Source organism: Sceloporus occidentalis, unplaced genomic scaffold (genome assembly GCF_023333645.1).
Source record: "Sceloporus occidentalis isolate IW3139 unplaced genomic scaffold, rSceOcc1.0.p SCAF_4, whole genome shotgun sequence".
Classification (NCBI taxonomy): Eukaryota; Metazoa; Chordata; class Lepidosauria; order Squamata; family Phrynosomatidae; genus Sceloporus; species Sceloporus occidentalis.
In genome coordinates, this window is record NW_028316984.1 from 97,890,551 (window position 1) to 97,915,615 (window position 25,065).

Genomic DNA, 25,065 nt, shown 5'->3' on the forward strand with positions numbered 1-25,065 from the left:
TTGGTTCACTTGGAGAGTGTATAGCTCTCCCCCTAAGCTTGCAGATGAAATGATTAACAAAAAGGCAGTCTTCCAGGTAAGTAACATTTAAGAGAAGAGAGAAGGAATTCCACTACCTGTTGAATCCATGCCTGAACTGGAAAGATCTCTCAAAGTGAAATGAAGGACAGGAATTCCTTCCATTTATATGCACAGGACCAATGAGTGGAAGGCCTATACATTGCAGCAATGACATTCCACATGGCAGCAGGAATAGAAGCTAGGGAAACATCCTTGAGGAAGTTAATCTGAAAGTATCCCAGGTCTGAGTGCTTCACTTGCCCATCATGAATCATGAGGAGGTCTGGAAGGTATGGCAGTTTGAGATGACTGCCCTGAGAGAGGCGCAGAAGTGGAGTGAACCACGGTTGCTGAGGCCATCATAGTATGATCAAGATGCATCTCGTCTTGTTTCGCTATCACCGTGTTGATGAGTGTACACAATGGGACCACTCCAATGAAGCAGGAAAACCTTGCCATGCAACCTGCCCTGATTAACTCCTGGAGCAAAATACCCTCCGCTGGCTGTTCTCGTGGAGATGAACAAATCCACTTCTGGAGTGCCCCACCTTGGGAGGACAAGCTTCTGCCAAGGTGTTCTCTCCCCTGAAAGATGGATTGCTGAGATGAAGATACCTCTGTTGATATTCCAGTCCCAAAGTCACAGTGTGAAGCAAAGCAGGGTGCTAGACTGTGTTTTGCCCTACTTGTTCAGGTAATATGTTACCATGGTATTGCTAGTAATTACCTGAACCACTTCACCCCAAAGTAGCATCTCGCTCAAAATGCTTTCTCCATGGGCAACATCTTGAGTGCGTTAATATGAAGTGCACTTTCCTTGTTGAGTCCACTGCACCTTTATCAAAAGTTCTTCTGTGTGGCCTCTTCCATGGAGGCATCCGCTGTGACTGCTATCTCAGGTTGGAGAGGAAATAATAAATGTTGTTGGGATTGAGTAACCATGCTAGGATCAATGAATATCTCTCAGTGTAGTGAGATGAAGATAAAGAGCGTCTGTCAAGGGGTTGAGCCAAGACAGGAACCAGGCCTGTAAGGGACACATCCTGAGCTTTGCTAATAGTGTCACTGTCACTGCTGAAACCATGAACGCAAGGAGCACTTGAATGGTCTTTCCTGCTATCCTGCAATTGCTTTGAGACAAGAAGACAGCTCTGAGAAGATGCTGGTACTGCTTGTCTGGGAGACAAGGCCGCAGACACTTGAGAATCTAGAATAGCCCTGATCAATTTCACTGTCTAGGATGTTTCCAAATTAGATTTTTCCAAATTGACAATAAGGCCCAGCATGTTAGCGAGGCAGTGTGTGCGATTGGTAACATAGAGGAGTTTGCCTCTGTTTGCACAAAAAAGAGCCAGTCGACAATGTAACTGAATAGACCAACCCTTTGTTGCTAGAGCCAAGCTGCTACTACTGCCACGCACTATGTGAAGAACCAAGGGGAGGTGGACAGTCTAAAAGCAAGGACATGAAAATGATGGGCCCTTCTTTGCACAGCAAAATGAAGGAAGCACATGTGCAAAAGGTGAACTGCAATACCAAAATACATGTCCTTCAATTCCAATGTTGAAAGCCAATCTTCTCCTTGTAAAGAAGAAGGATGGAACAAAGTGCAACAGTTCTTAAGTGTCTGGGCTAAATGTAGAAACTGGCATCCCAAAAGTCAAAAAAATCAGACAAAGGTAGTCATCATTTTTACACACAATGAAGTAGCAAGAGAAGATTTTCCTTAGGACTGATGGTATAGGGACCAGTTTTATAGGAGGAGAGTATGGACTTGCTCAATGATAATGTCAGAGGGGGGCAGTGATGTGAATTACTCCTGAAGGGGGATAACTCCCAAACTCTTATTGCACACCCCCTCTGCACAATGTCAAGAATCCAAGTAACTGATGTTACAGCAGCCCAAGACTGATGGTAATGGGAAAGGGTGTTGTTGAAGAGAGGAGAGGTGGTGGGATTAAAGGTATCTGCAAAGTAAAAAATGCTGCTTGCCTTGTTTCTGAGATATTTTCCGATAGGATTGGAGCCAATACTTTAGTCCTACAGGAGGCGGCATATGGGAAAATCTGGGAGCGAGAACAACACAAACTTGTAGGACTGAATGACATTTACAGAGTAGAAGACAGTGATGGAAAGCTGAACATACAGGCTGTGTTATACATCTTCAACATCTCTTCCACCTTATCATCCAGCTCCACACTGAACAGCGCCTCTTCACTGAATGGCAGGTCCTCTACTGTTGCTTGTGCCCTGTGTGATAATCCTGATGCCTACAATCATGCATGTCTACGCAAAACAACTGCCTGCTAGAGTTTTTGCATTGCAGCCAGCCACATGAAGAGTGGAGGTTATCTGCTGAGCTGCTAGCACATGGGCCTTGGACAGGAGAGCCCCAGTGAAATGTCTGTCTTCTTCTAGGAGCTTGGCAAAGAAAGGTATCATGTGTTCCCCAAGATTGAGCTGGTATGCTCCCATACTAGCCTTGTAATTCGTGATCCCTAAATAGTGATGAAGTAGAATAAAGCTTCTTTGCCATTAAGTCCAGCTTTTTGCCCTCCTTATCAGAAGGGGTGGCATGCTTTTTCTGCGTTGATTTAGACTGAGCCGCTTCAACTATGATGAAGTTTGGCTTTGAGTAGTGTGGTGCAAAAGCCAGTCTGAACCAGAGTCCAACACACAATACAGTTCCTTGGTTTTCTCTGATGTGGGTTGCATCATTGAAGGAGTAGACGAAGTCCTGTCAGCTACTTTGAGAAACAAAGGAAGCACCAGAATGGATACTGGTGTTGAAACCATGCTCTAAATACTCTTATAAACTGGGTCAGCAGGCTCTGCCTCAGGCTGTTTAATCTCTAGTTCCAGGGCAGGTGCCATCATCTGTTCTGTAGAACATCTGTTCCTTAACTCAAGGAGAGGAATGTGTCACATCTACTGAAAGCTGAACCACTGGGGTGGCTGTAGGACCTTACCAGAAGCATACAGAAGTGCAGAAGATGAAGTCTTTGGGGAAGACACAACATGTTTCAATCTTTTCTTTTTCTTATACAATCTCTTTTCAGTCCTCCATTCAGTGGTCAAAGCAGCTGCCACAAAGTCAAGAAAACAGTACAGTGTCAAAGGCATATCTGAGTGTCAGTTTTGATAATTCTGGTGTTTGTTTTGACAGTTCTGGTGTGTGGTCTTTATCAATCAAAACAGGCATCAGTCTTGCAAAAAATTTTTATCGACCATGCAGACTGCTGAACCCCAGACACTCAGAGCCAATAGAGATCAAGGTGAAAGGGTTCTGGAGACCGTGTCAGATGGTTTACCTGAGGCCATCAGAGCTTGCTCATGGACAAGCAATTTTTAGTGCCTGTGGGGTGAACAGCCTGGAATGAATACAAGACCCCATGCTGTTACATTCACTGAAGCACAAGAAGCAATGTGAACACTGTGCCTACCGGGAATTTTTGCTCTGTGCAAGGCACATTTTTTTTAAAAGAATCTGATGAAGCAACAATAGGCCACTGTAAGGAAAACTGCTATGCTGAAATGTTAGCCACATAATCCAAAATCAAACCTAAAGACAGAATTCAGAACACGGCAGTGGTATACAGTCCAGCCCTCATATCTGTGGATTTGCCATCCCCCAGATTTGAGCATTCATGGATGGCAAGCCCATTGGGGGGGGGGGGGGCGACAGCGGGGAAGACGAGGAGGATGAGCGGAGGCAGTGGCCACAGAGGGGGGTAAGAGGAGGAGGAGAAAGGAGGAGGAGGTGGGAAAAAGCAGGAGGAAAGAAAAAGAGGAGGAAGAGCAGAGACAGGGTGAAGAGGAGGAGGAGGAAGGAAAAGGGGGAAGGAAGAAGAGCCATGGTAGCGGCAATGGGAGGAGGAGGAGGAGAAGGAGGTAATCCCTGCCACCTGCTGTGGTGAAAGTGGCAAGGCTGGCTTCAGGGAGGCGGGGGGCAAAGTGCCCAATGTAATCAATATTGGCAAATTTAGTATTTGCAGGGGTATCCGGAACGGATCCCCTGCAGATACCAAGGGCCCACTTTACTGAGAAAGGAAGCAAAAGTAGCTCCAATACCCAACAAGATGTTCAGAAGACAAATAACAAGCCAAATCATTATCCCAGGAAGCAAAGTCAAGAAAACCTCTCCACGTCAAGATAGAAACCAAGTAGAAATAGCTCAGCACAGTTCCTTTGATGCTGCTAATGCAGCAGAGAAAAAGGAATTGAAACTTTAGGCAAGAACTGCACTAGTAAGGTGATCAGAGGGTGGGTGGGACTACTGCCAAAAAGCTTATATGCTCTAGAAGGTTCCAAATGATGCACTGTGCAGGTGCAGATAATCGATTTGTGTGAGTCATAGACCATGAAGAAACTTTCCTTCTCATACTATATCCCTGATATATAGCAGGCAAGAACTTAGGTCAGAAGCTTGCAGAAAGTCATATACAGTACACATGCGTCATATGTGGGCACGATATATGCGGCTTTCAGCGTATGCTGGAAGAGGTAATGGCAAGTGTGTCCGTGGCACATTCACCGTGTGAGTGAGCGCCATTATTTTTAATGGGGCTCGAGCATACACAGAATTCCTCTTACGTGTGGGGCAGGGGCGGAATGGATCCCCCGTGTAAGAGAAAGGCCCACTATACTAAGTCCTTTTCCAACTACACAATAGGAAAGGGGTGGTTCCAGGGGATTGAGAAAGAAAAATGATGTCTTCTGTGAGTCCCAAAGGCACTTATTCCAGGTTGTCTAGAGCCCTGAATAGAACACTCCTATTAAAGGGGTAGAAAGAATGACCATTACTTCTGTGTTTAGTCTTCCAACTTTTTTTGTGGCTGGCTTGCAAGAACTTAGGCACTCAGTACCAAACAGGAACACAATTCAGCTACTTCTCCTATTTTTATATGAAAAGGCTTGTTAAAATACACAAGAGTGTAACTAATAAGGGCAGACTAAACTGAAACATGCTTACCTTTTATTGGACTGAAGAAGTTAAAAAAGGAGTCATTGGGTACTTGTTTAGTAATTGTTCTGACCGTGCCTCGCCCCTTGTGTTTCTGTTTCTTCTTTATTGTTTTAACTGTAACATTTTTTCCTTTCTTCCAGTCAATAGTACATCTGGAGATAAAGTATGCCAGTGACATTGAAAAGTGAAAAGCCATGAAGAACAGTTAGTAGCTTTTCAGACTAAAGGTAATTTCCCATGAGGATAATGGTTGCTTACTATAGCAGTTATGCTAGCTACATCCAACCAAGCATAAGGAAAAGCTGAGTGATAGCCTTGATGCACAGAAAGAGCCATTAAGAAAAAGCAGAGGTCAATGTTCCAGTGTTAAAAAAAATCGATCTGTAACCAAATTGGAAGGAAAACAGAAGTGACAACAGGAGATATACAAGCCATCTGTAACCAAATGGGAAGGAAAAAGAAAGTGACAATAGGAGAAGTTCATTTCATCAATAGCATTCTGAACACAGTACTGGCAAATTGGGGGGGGGGGGGGGGTGATATTCTTCACAGGCACCAACCAACAGCTGCCTGCAAAGCCAAGAAAATAATTACCAAAGCAAAAGTGAAATGATTTTTTTCTAAATGTTCGCAACAATGCTGCTACCTGGATTGTGCCATTTAGCTGGTATACTTGCAACTTATGAATCATCTCTGGATAACCACAGCATATGAAAGTGTTCTTAGAGTAAAGTCATTTGAACAATATATTTAATTTTTTATTAAGCCAATTTTTTCATGAGTATATACAATCAGACACTGTCACATCATTAGAATAACATTTCTTTTTTATTATTTAAAAACAGTACTACAAAATATTTCCTAAAATTTGAAGCCTATCTAATTTTTACAGCTCCAGAAGCACTAGCTTGTGGCAAAATGTCTCACTTGGAGGGGGGGGGGTGTACAGCACATTTTAAGGAGCCTTAATCAAATAAGTACAAGTGTACTACAGTGCAATGCAAATAACTTTAAATGAAGTTGATAGATCTGGGAAGGAAATTCTAAGAATTAAAACTAGTACAGTGCACCCACGCCCTATACTGGCATGCCATAGGCAGGGGCGCCATACGCAACTTTGATTTTACGCAGAAATTGCACTGTAATAAAAAGATTGGTGTGTATGCCCATGGCGCGCGCGCCACACCACATGCACAAGCCCCAATGGGGCTCGAGTGTACGTGTTTTTTGCCTTCCGATGGGGGTGGGGGGGTCCAGACTGGATCCCCCATGTAAGGGAAGAGCCCACTATATTGAATATTATTTGATACTTTTGTGGTCCCCTGTCTACAGATGCAATATCACAACATCTTCAAAGCTAAGAAACAAGAGGTGGTTGAAGTGAAGCTGTAACCCATCTGAAAAGTGTTACCCATTCAACCATGTGTAACTCTTTAGCACAGTTCATACTGGCTCTTCAGCACAATACTTATGTCTAGATATTTGCAGCACACATATATTCACCTTGTTCTGTGGGTTTAATATTATGAATATATATATTTACAATACTATTTTAACATTTGGAATAGAAAATTTAAAAATATTTTTAAATGTTTCCTTACCCTTCACAGTCAACAATTTCAGGGCCTTCAAATGAAAAAGGATCTGACTTATCTGGCTCTGATTTCATCTTGTAAGTTTTTGTCAGAAGCGAATTAGTAAAGTAGTCATTGGGCTCAAAGTGGAACTCTAATGTGAAAGACTAAAAGAGGTACATTATTACATCATCACCATTTTCAAGTACATAGAAAGAAAATAATTATTTGTTAATAGTGTGGAGTATCTGGATTGTGACATCTTCTTTATAACATTAAATCTAAGATCTGTCTGGACATGACTACATTGTTCTACTAAACCATAAAAACTATATCACAAAAAAACTTACAAAATTTGAATTTAGAGTTTGAAAATATTTGTGACTTACCTGTTTTTTGTTTTTGTTTTTACTTAGCTTATGCTATGGCTAGTCATTGTACCTAATCCTGTGTTTTGTTTTTATTTGTTTTCTTAACAAAGCCATGGATAGCCTGAATACACTGTTAGGACTAGGTCAATGCTGTTGAATTACTACAGTCAACTTAGAACTAAAAGGTGGGATATAAATATAATACTTCATATAAATATTGCTATAAACACCATGGATGAAACTACATGTGAATGCTGTTCGATTAAAATAAAATGCAAAAATCCAGATTTTTTAAAAATGCTTATAATGTGTGAAGCATCAGTAGCAAACAGGTGATGCTATTGTTGTAACTAAGCTATATAAGGGCGTCCCCTCTCAACAACATTATATAAGGACTTTCCCCTCTTAAGAGGCAAAGTTGAGAAAAATCATTCCTATCAACTGAATACATTAAAATAAAACAGTGGCACCTCCACACCCAAGGCATTAATGCCTATTATGCCACATATTATAGCAAAAAATTAAACAATACTAACCATTGGCTGTCCTGGCTCAGAAAATTTCACTTTGATATCTTGCAGGTGTTTCAAAATTGGCTCATCATATTCCTAAACATAAATTAGAGTTATTAATAAAACAAAAGACATGCCTTGCATTTCATAAATATCACACTCAGCACAAGTGATTGAGCTTAAGTACGCCATCATTATTTTCAAATTTAATTTCCTACACTTCCGTATTAAGTGAATATGAGAATTTTAAGAATTGCTAGCAAAATGTCTACTAGAGCTATACCCTGTACACAGACCCACCCCTTTTAAGTGTCATACACAATCCTTGCCCATGGGCTGAGCCAGAGAAGGCACACAGAAATAATAAAGGGACAGAAACTGACCACTTAAAAAAACCCAAAAAACATACACACAAACCTGTTGGTAAGGCACAACTGTCTTTTAAAAAGTCAAGACATAAGCAGCAAACCTCAACTCTGGGGGATCAGTGGTACTGCACAATTTCCTTAAAATATGATAGCAGGTCCCACAAAACAATAAACTGTCCATTCACGAAATGGCTGATATATGGGCAGTGACAGTTACATATCACTCGTTCCACAAAATGAAAAGTTGTTGGCACTGAAACAAAAATAACTCCAAGATCCTAAGTTCTTGGAGTTCCAAAACACAAAACTGTATTTTTAAAATTCTACTCACTTTGGAGAAGGCAAACTGATGAAGCTAACAAACAAGCGCAACTTAGCCTGGACACTCAGCACAAAGTCTGTGTTCCAAACACCAAACTATATACTGAGTCCCACAAAAAGCAACAAAATACCTATTTTACAAAAATCAAACAAAGGAAAGTGGTGATGTTGAAAGAAACTCAGATAGACCACATAGCCACATCATCCCCCCCTCAAAATGATATAACACATAAAGTTATACCAGCACAACATGCAGACACACACGATAAACCCAACAGGACCTGTGCATGCTTCAAAATGAAGTGTTTGATTGCAGCCAGCCATCATTTTTATTTTCTAAGAATTACAGGTAATAAACCCTACCATGTAAGAAACCTGGGCACTCGCCTCAGTCCATCAGCATGGAGGACCTTGGAAGAAACATTCTGCTGGTGGCACCTCCCTCTTCCTTCCCCAAGATCAAAAATATTAATGTAGAAAAGTCTGACTAGTCTTAACATTGAAATGAAGCCTTCAAGAGGTAATAACCAGAAAACAGGAAAAAACAAGGTCGTGGACCTCTGCCCTGCTTACCTGCCATCTCTCAGAGGTCCAACCACTGGGGTGTAAAAAATATATTGCCCTTTCACTCAGAGATACAACCCTGACATAGTGCCACAAACACCCTGAAGGATCTTGCAACCAAACATTTGTCTCAAAGTAAGCCAACACAGTGATTCTCTAATGCCCAGTAAAAAAGACAGAAGAAAATGGGGAGCTAAAAATGTGGATTCCCTCACACATAGCCCTCTGTTGGAAAGATGGCATCAGCCCTCCCATCATCATCAGATTCCTCTCCAAAGCAGAGATGTTTAGGCCAGAAGCCCGACTTTGCTTCCCTGCTCCCTTTCAGATGGATAATGGCATACAACACTTCCAGGCATTTCTAGAGCCACTAGCTAGGAATAGGGAATGGATTAATGGCTTGGATATTGCAAGGATTACCATGGTTGGCTAAGGGAACTGGGAACCAGATTTTTCATGGAAAAGAGACTCTCCTATCCCCACAGAGGGAATCAACTGCTTGACCTATACAACATCTTGCTCATATTTCTACATACAACACAGGAAACAATGTATACCTTCACAATCTGAATTCTCCAGATCTTGCTGGACAACCCTATCAGACACAAAAGCATTACAGTCAGCCCTCCACATCCACAGATTTTTTTATCTATGGATTCAAGCACCTACAGCTTCAAAATATTTTAAAAACATAAAGATTCCAAAAAGCAAATCTTCTTTTTCCCAATTTATATAAGAAACACAATTTTACTATGCCATTATATATAATCCCCTATGCTATTTAACATTTACATGAAGCCGCTGGGAGAGATCATCCAGAGACATGGGGCGCAGTGTTATCAGTAAGCTAATGACACCCAGATTCATTTCTCTATGTCTCCGACTGTTGCAGTGACTGGGGATGGCATCTCTCCTCTGCATGCCTGCCTAAGGTCAGTAATGGGCTGGATGAGGGGAAACAAACTCAGGTTGAATTCAGAGAAAACAGAGGTACTAGCGATAGGTCCCTCAGATCCTGGGAAGGAAATCAGTCACCCTGTCATGGACAGGGTCACACTTCCCCTAAAAGATGAAGTTCGCAGTTTGGGAGTACTCCTGGACTCTTCGCTACAATTGTCATCTCAAGTAGATGCGACAGCCAGGATTGCTTGGTACCAACTCTGGTTGATACGCCAACTGCATCCCTACCTGGACCAAGGGGACCTTGAAGCAGTGGTACATGTACTGGTAATCTCTCATCTTGATTTCTGTAATGCGCTCTACATGGGGCTACCCTTGTACCAAGTCCGGAAGTTTCAATTGGTACAAAATGCAGCAGACAAATTGGTCACTGTTTCTTCGAAATTTGACCATATAACATCTATTTTGAAAGATCTTCATTGGCTACCGATCAGCTCCCGAGCACAATACAAGGTGTGATTACCTATAAAGCCCTATATGGCTCAGGCCCGAGTTTCCTATAGAGTCCGTTCTGCACTCTTAGAACTTCTGGGGAAAATGTGTTGAAGGTGGATCCAACTAGATTGGTTTCAACCTCTCAAAGAATTTTTACTTTGGTGGCTCCTAAACTATGGAATAACCTTCCGGAAGAGATCCGTCTTATTACCTCCTTGGAGGCTTTCAAGAGGGCAGTTAAGACGGATCTCTTCCGGCAAGCATACCCACCCAATCTCTTGTAAGGTCTTCACCCCACTCGTATTGTTTTTAAACTGTTTTTAACTATGAATATTATATGTTTCATTCTTGTATACTGTTATTGTTGCTCGATTGTAATCCCACTTCGATCCATCTGGGAGAGGTGGGAAAATACAAATAAATTTTTTATTATTTATTATTATTATAATGGGACTTGAGCTTTCACAGAATTTGGTATCCACAGGGGCCCTAAAACCCAACACCAGTAGATACCAAGGGCCCACTGTATAATAATTATCCTTGGGAATCAAACAGAAACTAAGATGAAGCACAATATTGCTTTGTGCTACCTATCAAATTAATGATCATTGATAAGGCAGTCTTAAAAGACAAAAGGTTTGAAAGGGTATCTGGTTGTGGCTTGAAAGAAAGCTTCCAGATGGGGGACTGTGCTCAACCAAGAAAATTCTGGCTACCTTAAGAAATAAATTTTTTTATAAGTGAGGGCAGAAGTGAGACCTCTCTTTTTCCTGTAATTAGGATGGCAACTTGCTCCAGGCAGGGTGCTAGGAGCATTTTGGATTTAACCTCCCAGTCCTTCCCATTCTGGAGAAATTTCACAACAGTGGAAATTGAAGAACTCAAGGCCTCTGGCTTTAACATAACAGTGAAGAGAGTACTGTTAAGTTCACTATCTTACGAACTGAGAGAGGAGAGTGTTCCATGTATGCTCTTTCAGCCTACGTGCTGAGTTGCAACAGGACTTGCCTGAACAAGCTGGGAATCTCACTTCCCAACAGATGAAGCAGGACGGAAGCCACGCTAAAGGCCAATACACTGTTCTTTTTAAACCACTGTGTATAAAAATAAAAATTTACTTACAACTACCATTTTACCTGAGCCTTGACAGCATGGTGACAGTCTCGGGTGAGTAGGGATGTTGTAAGATCTTGCTTTTTAAAGGGGAAAGACAAGTAAAATATGGACAGTGTTTGACAAGTCCATGAATTAAGAGGACTTTAAATGTTTGCATCCAGGAAAATGCAACTAGGAAGAACAGAGTTCACTCCTTAGTCATTAAAGCCAATTAGAATGGATGAGTCACAGCTAAGTGTTCAGAAAACACTTATCTGTCTTGTTGAAGATGGAGTATGAGATTTAAAAATAAATCTAAGATACTTGGAGTGATGTGCTGTTCCCCACACCAGTCAACAGGCCTTGCCAGTGGCAAGGACTAATTTATTCTATTTGATGAAGAGTCATGGCAGAGTGAAGCTTAAGTGACCCTGTGACCTAGGTTGATGAAACAAAGTGTGTTAGAGAACTATCAGCCACAATCTGTAAACTAGTAAAGTATCTTTTCCAAAACACAATTTTTGTGGATATTCATTCAATTATGGGAGAACTGTTCAAAATTCTGTTCAAAATAGTGTAAATACTGGTCATTATACAAGAGAGCCTTATTTAATCTGTCCAACTATGGCTAGTCAAACTTTTTACAAAGTGAAATAAACAATCCTTCCCTGTCATTTGCCTCACCATCACAATGCAAAGTTGTCTATGAACCTGAGGCTTAATTTAGTTATCACAGCTAGTAGACGCAACCTTCACTAATTTGTCCAAACCCTTTAAAAGCCACCAAGGTAACGGCAATGAGCACATTTTATTGCCATCCAAATATTATTACAGAATAGGGCAAATAGGGCAAACCTATTTTAATTTCTTTTACCTGGACATGGGATGGCACTAGGCCAAGGACCTGTGGAATAGCAAATGCCTACAATTTAGTTGCAAAAACCTGACCTATGGATACCACTTATTCCTACTACAATTTCACACTTTTCTTCTGCAATTTGCTTTTTTTCTGCACAGCGAAAGAGAAGAGAAAAGACAGCTATGAACTGGTACTGATAAATCTTGGCACTCTAGAACTAGGGGTGAGAAAATGTATAGCCCAGTAAGACTGGGTGACACTTTCTATCTTTTTCCTTTCTTCAGACTGATCTGAAAGCAAAGAATCATCCAAGCCTAAGACCAAGCAGCAAAAACATCCACTCGCCAATTTGACCATGTTTCTCCTTTATTATTATCCCTTCACTGGCTCCCCTTTCCCTTCCGTATTCAATATAAGCTTCTGTTATTGACCTTTAAAGCCCTGCATGGGTTGGCTCCTCTTTATTTATCTGAACTTTTCTCTGTACATTCCCACTTGTACCCTCCATTCTAGTAGTCAAGGTCTCTTGTCCCAGCCTAGGATCTCCACTGCCCCGTCCCAGATTCGTCCCTTCTCACTTGCTGCCCCTCACTCCTGGAACCTTCTTCCCCCACAAACAAAGGTCATCACTTCTTTGACCGCCTTTAAATCTGAGTTGAAGAATATCCTGTTTAGGGAAGCATTCCCAGGCACTGTGTGATTATCTATCTGATTGTTGATTGGATAGTTGATGTTTTTAATTGTTGCTTGCTTATTTTAACCAATTCTATTATATATTATTACCTATCGTTTTACACGCATTTTGTAGATTGTACACCATTGGCAGGTTTTATTTTTATTGATTTGATCATTTGTATGTACAGTGCTGTGTACATTTGTATGTACAGTGCTGCGCTTTAGAAAAAAACTATAAAACAACAACAACAAAAAGGATAGACAAATATCTCCAACAGAAACAGGAGAAAAATGTGCCCTGGTTAAATCTTTCTTCAAAATACAATGGGCCCTTGGTATCCACTGGGGTATGATTCCAGAACCCCTCTGGATATCAAAATCTGTGGATGCTCAAGTTTCACTAAATACAATAAGATGGTGTTCCTTATGTAAAATGGCAAAATCAAGGTTTGCTTTTTGGATTTTTTTTTTTTAAATGTTTTCAAGCCCTGGATGCTTGTGGATATAGAGGGCCAACTGTAACTGTATCTTAGCAGACAAAACGAAATCTGATGCCTTAACCATTGGGAGTTACCAAATAGAGAATGGAATATCACTAAATTGCCAACACAGAAAACAAAGTGCTTTACTTGTAACTACATGTTATCATTAATTGTAACATTCACTTCTATTCAAGTTATATTATCTAACCTGTGAGGCATTTCATAAAAGAAGGGTTTAATGGGTTACCTGTACTAATTCACTCAGCATATCTACATTTCTAAATATTGTGAACCAAAAATCTGGTATTCCTTTGGGACTGGACTCTTCAGCTGCTCCTGCTTCTTTGTCTTCTATTACTACTTTATTTTTCAGGTCTCCCTAGAAACAGAAGATAGATTAATTTATATTACATCTAAAGTTTGGGACAAAACTTTTAAAATAAATTCCAGGTTGTTTCAGGGTTGTTTTTCAAATAGATAGTTTCCATGTGAACAAGAACCTCTTGTTGTTTTCCATAACAGGTGGTTTAGTTACTTTTCTCTTCATGCATTTAATCCAACTGCATGACACAAGACTTGAAGTCTGGAGAGAAGCTAAAGCAAAGTTGGATTGCAAATAAATCTGGCTTTCTGAGCAAGCATAAAAGGGGTAGCGTGCACTGTCCAAGCATTCCTGTTTGACTCTACCTGTTAGTAAAGAGTAGCTAAATAACCAGGATTCCTTAGTCTGTGGCTTATTTAACACTATTTCCAAACTGGTATTTTGAGTCTGCTTATTACCTAACAATATGAGGCCAGGTTCTGTTTTCTACTTCAGAGTCCAGCTTTTTTGAAAAGGTGAGAGGTAAAGATCTTGGTTCAGACTGATGGGTAAATTAGCTACTCCCACTGGCAAGAGGAGCTACGAGGGAGCAATTTAGTAACAGGCATCAGCCTCCCTGCTTTCTCCCAATAAATTCTGCACAATTCTGATTGGGATGTTGAGAGATGAAAGAATTTGCCAGTTTGGACGTAATGTTTTCTTATTAGGGGAATCAAAATGCAACTTGCAAATAAATCAGAAAATTAATCTAAATTGAGAATTTCTCAAACATCGTAAAAAATACATGTAAAATTACTCTCCCCTCTATTTAAACACACAAAGTGTACCCAAAACAGAGATTAAAGACAGGCAGAAATATCTGGCTTTTTCTCATTTTGGGTCTTGTTATAGCACTGGAATGGAACCCACTGGCAGAAGATGCTGTCACCAGGTTACGAACAGTGCAAATTATTTTATTACAGTATTGAAACAATGCTAAATGGAAATGTTCACATCCAGCAGGCAAACTGTTGGAACCTGTAGCTATTTTCTGAAGTTTCAGAAAAAGAGGGAAAAAGTCAAGTGTTTCCAGTTCCCCAAATTGACACAAGCTTTCTGATGACAGCCATGTTTTCATTCATTTACTTCATTATAAAAGCATAAGGTACATTAAATTTATAATTTAAGTTTTTAAAAATAATCCCAGCATTTAAATTACTTATTTTACTTACAGCTAGTTTCTCTTCTTCCTCATTTTCACTGTGCCATTCTGCCTCTGCATCTGTAGGTTCAGCACAGCCAGTGATAAACTCCCTTCTCTACACAAATTATATAAAAAAACACATATTAGAATATAGTAAGTTTACAAAAAAAAATCCAAGAGTGTTTCAAAAAACTAAAATACAGAAAATGTAACATATCAGTTCTCCAGTGGGTTAGTGACCATACCAATTACTTATGCAGAATTAATAATCTCAAACTATTTTACTGTTATTCCAACAACCCATATCTAACAGAGATCTGGACTGTTGGTATGTTAAATACTTTAACCAAAGTACACTAATCCCTCCACATTTGCACCTTTGACTTTTGCGGCTCTGATTATTTACAGATTTTATTAATATATTCTCTCTAGGAATATCTAGGTTCTCCACAACTCTACAGTCATTTTTAACCAAAGGTCACACTGAAGGACCTAGAGATTCTTAGAGAGAAAATTCCAGTAGGGCTCTGTAGCTCCTCCAGCGCAATTCTATAGTCAATGTCTAGCAGATGTTCACCATAGAGTTGCACTGGAGGACCTAGAGATTCCTAGAGAGGTTTTCTCTCTGGTAAAAACATAGTGTTTTTGTTACTTGCAGTTTTTCCACATTCACGAGGGTCCTGTGCCCCTAACCCCAGCAAATGTGGACGGATGAGTGTACAATGTTTGAACACATTAAAATTTGTTGACTTCATTTTCATTTTCATTTGTTTTAATGTAACAAAATCTTAACATGTTTTAATCATCTCTCCTGTCCTTCAAAATAGAACATAATGTGGAGGAAGTTCATGTTACATATGTAACTGCTGCTGAATAATTCAACCATGAACCTGACTAGAATGAATAAAATTGCTTTTTAAGGAATACTAACTGCATGCAAACATAATAAAAATAAAATACTGTATATACTCATGTATAAGTCTAGAAATTTTAGTCAAAAAATTGACCCCAAAAACCTAGGTTGACTTATCCATAGGTGAATGTAAATACTATACTTTAACTCCTGTTTGTTTTCTTATATCTCTTTTTTCAATGCACAAAAACCACTGATAAAACTGAAAACAGCTTTGCAACAGGAGCATACTATAGAAATAAATGTAGAAATCACTCAATAGTTTACCCAGTTTTAATCTCCCCAGTTATAAGAGATATTAAAATGATAAGAAAGAAAAATTAGAAAGTGACAGGTGAATTTACATGTCTTCTCACAATACCTTATCAAAGAGAGGCTGGTAGAGTGCTGCGTATTTTCTCTCTAGATCATGAACTTCTTCATAAAATTTAGCTTCTATATGGGCACATTTCACCTGAAGCTGTTTCAAGGCATCAATTCTTCTTTTGACTGCTTTTGGTAAGCTAGAAAAAAGGTATTAAAAATATGTACAGTGATATTATCCAGCACCCTCATTTAGTTTCACAGTACACTTCTTCCTTCAAGGCGCATAATCACTTGACTCGAAATTAAAATATATGCTTATTGATAACACAAGTCCTGGAGGAACTGAAAAATGTGCCATTCCAAACTGTTACAGGAGCAGAGACATGTTTACAAATTTATGTAATGGAGCCAAAAAGAGTGTCTACCACTCTATTAAACTCAGAAACAAACTTCAGAATGTGTCAACAATGCAGCTCTGGGAGGAAAAGCAGCACCAGGGGATACAAAGCTACACTGATAACATTATCACCACACTGCCATTTCAATGTAGCTGGGCCTATGTGATTTGCTCCTTCTGAAGTTATAGTGATGGTATCAGGAAACTAAAGTAATGCAGCAAGGAATGGATTCACTTTAGAATTCTTGCTCTCATGGGCTCAAAAAACCCTCCAAATTCATGAGTAGCAGTGTTGTTAAACCAAGGTCACTGACAATAAAAAGGGAAAGTGAATATAAACAATGAAAGGTTTCAAAGATGTAGAACAAAGGCCATCCAACTCATGGAACTATTTAAATCAGCAGAATGAAGAGGTTAAGTATTTCCTCTTTCCACAGCAACCTGCTATACCTAGCAAAAACCTCCTCTGGAGGACTGGATAAATCCTCCAGAGTTGGTTTTCAGGCAACACCAAGGACTGCAGGGAAGAGAAGCAAAGGAAGTTTTATTACACTTGCACTGCAATGTCAGCAAAGAAATTGACCATTGCAGATTTGTTGCAAACCTACATTAAAGGCACCATGACGATGTCTAGTCATACCACCTAAAACATACATTAAAGCTTGAAAAGATTCAGAAAACGAAAACTAGAATATTCAGTAAAATGTGTTATTTAACAGACAGGCCAAAATAAAGCTGCTTCAGGCCACATTGGAAGTGTGCTGTTTAAATGAAGCATGCGTCCTAAGAGGCCAGAGGCTGCGCCAAAGCCACCCTCCAGTCCTAATGACTTGAGTGCAGCTTTGGCGCAGCTTCTGGCCTCTTAAGATGCATGTGTCATTTAAAAAGCATACCTCCAAAGTGACCCGAAGCAGCTTTATTTTGGCCTGTCTGTTCGGGGCCTTACTCCTGATCATAACTTAAACAGTTGAGTCACATGAAAAGAAGAAAAATGTTTAGTGTGACAATGCAATCAGGGCTGCTCAGTTAACTTGGTAACAATTTCAGACAGATGCACTGAACGCTGTTACCTTCCCACCAATGTGGTACCTATTTATCTACTTGCATTTGCATGCTTTCAAACTGCTAGGTTGGCAGAAGCTGGGACTAGTGACAGGAGTTCACATCATGCGGCAGTTGGGCCTCGAATTGCCATTGATCTTCTGATTATCAGAACTGGGATCTTAACCACCAAGCCAAGACATTCCTAAAATGGCTTGCAGGGGCTGGCAAAAATGACTTCACACTGCTTGATGATACCTGGGGGCATTTCAGAGCAAAAACATTTTTGAGTCTTTTTGCAGTTGCCCAGCCCAGCTAGAATTAATTACCACAAGATGCAGTACTTATAGCAGACAGAACTCATCCACATTCTTCCATTTTAAATACTACACAAGATAATATTTTACCAGTGGCAGAATATGCCATAGCACTACACAGTTATGAGATAATTGAGAACAAATAACTTTCCCTTCATTTTGATTATCTTTTGACTAGGATCCACACACTTTGACTAGCCTTGGCAGCCACTCAAAAGCTGTGCTTATCATTATTCTCCAGAAGGGTATACCATACATACTTGTGTAAAGTCGACCTCATGTATAAGTTGAGGGAAGGTTTCAGGGTCAAAATCCTGGATTTTGGTATGACCTGTTGATGTTGAGGGTAAAGCTTAAGGGGCCATAATGAAGGATGGAAGGGGGGAAACACCACTTCCATCCTTCCTTCACCTTCTCTGGGCTTCTCCCACCCCCCTAACACCAACTGTCAGGTGCTAGAGGAGAGATTTTAACATCAGATTGAGAAGGGAAACAAGTGGTGTTAAATGGGGATTTGATTCTCTGAGAAGAGAAGTCTTGCAGATCGGACTGGGGAGGGAAGCAAGTGGTGTTAAATGGGTATTTTCTTCCCTGGGAAGAGAAGCCTTGCAGATTGGACTGGGGAGAAAAGCAAGTGAAGATAAATTGAGATTTTCTTCACTAAGAAGAAAAGCCTTGCAGATTGGACTGGGGAGAGAAGCAAGTGGAGTTGAATGGGAAGTTTTTTTCTATGGGAAGAGGACCTCTTACACACACACAAACACACAGAGAGAGGCATCAGGCTCACTTGTTTTAGGACCTTTCTAAGCAGCACTTGTTGCTGACCCATATGTAAGTCGATCCAGGATTTTAGGGCCAATTTTGGGGCATAAATTTCTCAACTTACAGTCGAGTATATACAGTAATCCATTACTTTAGACTGAGACTCCTCCTTGCTTTACAAGCAATTTCAAAGACTTGGGGAAAGCCCTTACTGTTCTACTGAGGCTGGATAAGGTCTGGGGCTCTCTGCCTGTCCTTGGACTGTCTTCAACAAACCAAAAACAAACAAACAAAAAAACCCAACATTTTAAACTTATGTTGAATCATGTTTCTCACACTTACGTTTCAATGTAACTGGAAGGAGTATGAGGGGCGTTATCAAGTCTCTCCTGCAAAGCTGCCAAGACTTGTGGATTCTGCATTACCTGGTCTGCTAACTTTTCTGCAAGAGAAACAGTAGCAATTAAATTAATTGGATTATGGCACAATTTTATATTTTTATTAGGAATTTTTCTGGATAGCAGTTTCATGTAATAACTAATCTTGACAAGTTTTGGTCTAACTCCTGTAATATTATGCTCCCAGAACACTACTGCCAAGACAGATATTCAGTCACACCAAACTACAAAGAAGGCATAAAACATTTTCCTAATCTTTTAGAGGTAATGAAGCCCAGGGTCAAAATCTATCATCTTACCTAAATTCTCTTATTGTCCCAGGCCACTTAAACTACATTATTCGGGAATTTTAACCTGTCCTATCCCTAAATCCTAAGGCATGCATTCATATCCAACACCAATATTGGCCCAAATAGAAGGTCTTATTCTCATTTCCTGAAGAGTTATGCCTTATCAGAATGCTAAAAAAATGCGTATGTGGGAATGGTCACAATAATAGCTTTTTGTGGGTTTTTTGGGCTATGTGGCCATGTTCTAGAAGAGTTTATTCCTGACGTTTCGCCAGCATCTGTGGCTGGCATCTTCAGAGAACTCTCTTCCATGCCATCCTTCTCTGAAAGCCTTCGAGGTCACAGTATGCTTTGCTATATGCCCTTGATGATTATTCAATACATGGAAGGCACAAAAGTTCATAGCATATGATTCCTACAATACTCAAAGGAATTTAGTGACCTTATCCAAAGAAGCAACAGAATATGCAGCCACAGTGTCTCCAACCCTGTTCCTCTGCCAGCTCTTTAATAAATAAATAATAAATAAAACTTTTATTTGTATCCCGCTTTTCTGTGATGAGACAATCAAAGCGGCTCCTTTCACTCCCCATCTCTCTGCAAGCAGGACTTTCACTCTAGAGATGGATGCAGAGAGGAGCAAAACTTAAAAATCAGGATGGCTGGCAATGCAGTTGCTTTTCCCACTGCTTCAGAGATTTTAAAGAAGTAAAAATGTTATTAGGGAACTGTATCTGTATATTTATGTATTCTAAAACATTGCTTTTTAAATACCTTTTTTGTCACCTGTTCCTTTAGCAGCTTCCACAGAATCCGAGGCAGCATCTTCTGCTTTACTGCAAAACCATATTTTGAGATATATCTAATTATTACTTTCACAATTAAGTTTTGTAAATATAATAGGCATTAAAACTGAATTGTCTAACTCCACATTTTTTAAATTTGAGATACTGCTACTAACTGACACTAAAATGAATACGCTGAACATGGATTAAAAACATTTATCACAAGTTTGTAAATGTTGCAAATGCTGACTCTGTGTCTAGGAGAAATACTAAAGGTCCTGTTAGTCTCTTTACATTGTGTTCTCTGAACGAAAAGATTCCCACGGAACTCTGATTTTCAAACTGCTTGCCAAGCAAATTTCGCCAGTCATACACCAATGTTTCCAATTTGCAACTTTAAAAAGATAGCTGGAGAAAATATTAGATTCAAAATCCAATTGTTAGTCCCAACTAGAATACAGTACACTTACTAAATCAATGTAACTTGTATTAATGTTGACTTACCATTTCCTATTGATTCAGTGGCTCCACTCAAATTGAGACTAATAATAAGATGCAGAGCTAAGTGTTTCCAATTAAACAGAAACACAGCCCACATAAGAGCATCCTGCAAGTTGATATTTGATACCATTTTCAAGTAGAGAATCAAATAGATGAGCAAAAGAAAATGTAAAGATACTAAACTCTTATGGTTACTGACATGCACTAAAAATCCCTCAATTCCTATGACATTGGGGTGCCACTGTCAACATTGCCCTCTCCCTTGTTTGTCATCTTTCACTGGAGGCAGTATTTGGAGAAAGGCCGTGGCTGACGACCTTAGTGTTCAGGCTAGCTCATACAGAAGGAGGCACTTCTCCAAGTACTTTGGTCGCAAGCCATTTAAGAATTTAAAAGTAAGCATAAACATTTTGAATTGGGAAGAAAAGGAAAATGGCAGCCAGATAAACTCCTTAACAATAGCAAGATAGTATCTTAACAAATAATGCCAGTCAAAATTCCAGCCACTTCATTCTGCACTAACTGAAGATGCTGCACCATTTTATTTCTTTTATTTAAAGCATTTATACCTTGCCCTTCAGCCAAAAAAGCTCCTAGAATGACTTAAAAATTGTTAATTTGACAATTCCCTCCTTCCAGGCTTACAATCTAAAGAGGCAGACCTACATACAACAATAGCAGTAATCCAGATAGAGTGTAAACAGAGTATTAGAAACCATAGCTTGACTACTTCAGTTCTGGAGAGACTGCAGCAAGTGCAGCAGCTAAGCCTGGTGAAAGGCGCTGTGTACTTCAAGGTCATCTAGGCCTCTAAAGACAAAGCTGGATACACCTAATTGCACAGTTATCCTTCTGGGGAATACAACAGCATCCGCTTCAGTTGAGAGTGAAACTGATCACTCTGAACTAGAGAACAATCTACTCACAGGACCTCTGTCTTATCAGGATTAAGCTTTAGGATTAAGTTTACTACTGCTCATCCATCCCCATTACTAAATCCAGGCATCAACTCGGCACCTCCACAGCCTCACCTGACTCAGATGACAAGCAACGGCAACTCAGGGCATCAACAACATACCACTGACACTTTATTTCAGATAGTTAGATGACCACTCCCAGAAGCTTCACGCAGATATTAAACAGAATGATGGATAAGATATCTTGGTGGGAATCTATAGCTCAAGGGCCAAAGGACAGAAGTGCCCCCACCATAACATATTAGAAGCAGCTCTTTTAGCATCATGAGACATATTCCCAAAACTGATAAAAAGGATGCCATAGTTGGTAAGCTGCTAAGATACGTAAGAATAGAGTATCTTGACTTTCTCAACATAACTCATCCATTCAGGTATGTAAATCATTATTAAGCTGTTTAATTAATCTATCAGAGCACTCAAACCTATTTATGTGCCAAAATTAGTCCTGAAGCCTCGGTATAATAGCTCTTGATAGTTTATTATGAGATTCTGGGATTGGACTTCTTCCACTCATTTTAAACAGCTTAACCAACCAGAGGATATATGAAATGGAAAATAAACATTACACTCACTTAGAGCCAAAGGAAGCCTTTCTTCAGACAGATTATACTAGTACCTTCATCAAAGTATTCAGGAATATCCCTTAAAGTATTAATTGCCTCCTGAACTGAGCTAGCCAATTACTTTATAAATAACCAATCATAAACAGGTAGCAATAATGCAGATTGAAGTTTAACCAAACAACCACAGAGCAATTTACCAAAACTAGGGCAGAACAACTGAAATTTAGAATAGCTGGCACTCAGGATAAATCCAGAGAAACTGCCTCAACTACAGCAGCCAGCATGGAGCAAGAACAATTTTACTCTCAAAATTAATAGAGCACAAATCATAACATGTTTCCATGTTTCCTGATTTCTTCCAGCTGAAGCTCTCACCCTACTCAGCAATCAGTGGGTGATCAATAAGTAGCAAAATAGTATATGCTTTGTTAAGATGTATTTTTCAACATAATTAAATATATATATACATTATAAAATTATTAAAAATATAAAACAATATATTTATACTATCCGTGAAAACTGATTTTATTTTTGAATATATTAATGTCATGTGGTGGGGTATTTATATTTATAATTCTGTTGGTATTTGTGTCTGTATTAGAAGTAAACTAAGAAGAATTATTTTTTTAAACAGTAAATGCTTTGAAAACATTAGTGGTCTTTCTTTTCATCAAGTGTACCACAAATCAAGCCTGAAGTGTGAAACATTTTCATTCTAATATGTGCTATATTGAAGAAGTATAATTTTGTATATGTTAAACTTTCCAAAGAAGCACTGTAAGAAGAGAGATAATTTTACACAAAACCGCACAGTGAGAAAGATACAGAAGCAAAACTACTGTGAAAGGAATATTTTCTTAAAATACTATAAATACTCGTGTATAAGTCTATATATTTTAGTTTAAAAAACTGATCCAAAATACTTGTGTTGACTCATCAACAGGTCAATGAAAGTACTGTAGCTCTTATTTTAAAAAGGAACTATTCCCTGTTGAAAGGCAAGAGCAGAATCTGTGTTCTCTCATCCAGCCAACATTTAGTATGAGAACAAAGTTATGCCTGCTGGAATTTTTTAAAAAGTTTTTTGGCATTGTTTTCCTTTGCTTCTTATTTTAAATTGTTTGTTACATGCCCCTAAATTTTACCCTCAACTTATCCACTGGTCATATTAAAATCTCTAATTTTGGCCCCCCAACCTGCCCTTGGCTCATACATGAGGTCGACTTATTGTTAAGTATATACAGCAGTGAGCTTCTGAAATCCAAAAAACCACAAATTCTACAATCCTTGAACCCATTTTAACAAACAATTGTTCTAGGATTAAGTAGCCGCTCTTATAAAAACGATTTTCAGAACATACCTGTTATCTGCCATCTGTAAGATCTTTTCACTGCCTGAAAGACAGTAATTTCAAATGTTTAAGTATCACACAGGGTAATAAAATAACACTTAGGGAGGAATATCATTCTTATATATTATGGATGTAATCCACACTCCATATGAACTGAGCTTTGCTCATGACAAGCTCTGCTAGAGGAAGGAAGCAATGTTCTCTCTTTCCCCTGCAGCCTCTAGCACCACCTCTCAAAACACTGGAACAGAGTGCAAGGGAACTGACAAAAGCAAACAAACACAACCCAAAATCTCCTTCTTGTCCCTACTGTATGCAGAATTACATATTGGGCAAGTTTGGTCAGAGTGGGTTTGGCTTTGCCTTCCTCTGAAGCTAATCAAGTGTGAGTTGCCCAAGGTCACCCAGTGGTTTCCATGGTACTTTTTAATTAACTCAGTTAAAAAGTCCTAATAAAATATTAAGTAATATTTAACTTTTCTTAACTTTTCTCTTGAAACTATTCAAACTATTATTCATTAAAATATTCTGAAAAGAATGACACCCTGGTTTTCAACCCCTGATACATATCCACTAGTCTCTGCACACATTCAAAGTATCTTGTAGTATAAAGACTGGAACTATTTTAAAGGAGAAATTAATAAGTAGGTCTATTAATTTTGATTGCCAACATTCACCCATCTAATTACAACTGTCTATCATGTCATTAAATTCTCCATTATGCATAGGCCCAACACATGGGCCAAAAGTGCCAGCTTTGGGCCAATCCAGGGGCGCGGCATAAAGATGACACAGGGCCCCAGATGTGCCACAACTGCCTAAGGCAGCCCAGGGCTGCTGGCAAAACATCGCTCCTTGCTGGCAGTCCATTTGGGACCATGGTGGCATCTGACGCCTGGTCACCACGGTGCCACGCCAAACAGGGAGTGATCAGTCTGGAGCGGCCAGATGCTCTGCTTGACCCCTTAGTTAAAAAGGTATTTATTCTTAAAATTATATTTTTGACTCTCCTGGAAGAAAGAAATGGAAGTTGCTGCCCTTCGGAAAATTCTGAAATATCAAAAATGTAAAAATATAATCTGAATCCAGTCATTAATGTTTTAAAAACCCTAATACCTTTTAGAAGATCCTGAATACTATATGAAGGTGGTAATATGATCTCTCCTGAAAAATTTATGCTGTGAATCTTGACAAATTAGCCTTTAAGATGTGCAAACACACTTGGCGATCCATTTTCTCTCTCTCTCTTTGTTGTTGTCTGCCTTCAAGTTGCTTTCAACATACAGTGACCCTAAGGTGAACTTATCACAAAGTTTTCTGGGGCCCGTATGTGTGACTCACCCAGTAACCCAGTGCAGTGGGTCCCAATTTTTTTCCTTAAGGTGTTTTGGACTTCAGCTCCCAGAATTGTTGGCCAAGCTGGCTGGGGCTTCTGGGAGCTTGAAGTCCTAAAAAACCTGGAGAACCAAAGTTTGGGAACTACTGACCAGGAAAGTTTCCATGGCTGAATGGGGAATCAAACCCTGATTGTAGTCCAATGCTCAAACCACTACACCATGCTGGCTCTCCGTGTATACTTGCATACAAATGCAATCCACATTGTAAACATCCCCATCATAAACTAAACTGGGCTGATGTCAACTAGGGTGATGGGAATTGGACTCCAACTTCTTAAGGGCCAAATGTTTCCCACCCAAGCTTTTATATAAAACACTAT

General features: G+C 39.5%; 1 protein-coding gene and 1 non-coding gene across 4 annotated transcripts in view; both read right to left on the bottom strand.

The window, feature by feature from the left end:
• NAP1L4 (nucleosome assembly protein 1 like 4) overlaps nt 1-25,065 on the bottom strand; it is a 49,987-nt gene that overhangs the window by 22,153 nt on the left and 2,769 nt on the right. For all 3 annotated transcript variants that reach the window (XM_089521008.1, XM_089521010.1, XM_089521009.1), the window contains exons 2-10: nt 23,358-23,391; nt 19,946-20,007; nt 18,826-18,925; nt 16,022-16,163; nt 14,776-14,862; nt 13,490-13,621; nt 7,508-7,579; nt 6,628-6,767; nt 5,033-5,178 (exon numbers count right to left, since the gene is read on the bottom strand). In XM_089521008.1, coding sequence (XP_089377134.1) covers nt 5,033-5,178; nt 6,628-6,767; nt 7,508-7,579; nt 13,490-13,621; nt 14,776-14,862; nt 16,022-16,163; nt 18,826-18,925; nt 19,946-20,007; nt 23,358-23,371 — 895 coding nt within the window. In that variant the 5' untranslated portion in view covers nt 23,372-23,391. The remainder of the gene's footprint in view (nt 1-5,032; nt 5,179-6,627; nt 6,768-7,507; nt 7,580-13,489; nt 13,622-14,775; nt 14,863-16,021; nt 16,164-18,825; nt 18,926-19,945; nt 20,008-23,357; nt 23,392-25,065) is intronic.
• Nucleotides 14,384-14,511, bottom strand: LOC149314389 (small nucleolar RNA SNORA54). Its single transcript, XR_016281183.1, has one exon. It is a non-coding gene; the product is annotated as a small nucleolar RNA SNORA54 (small nucleolar RNA).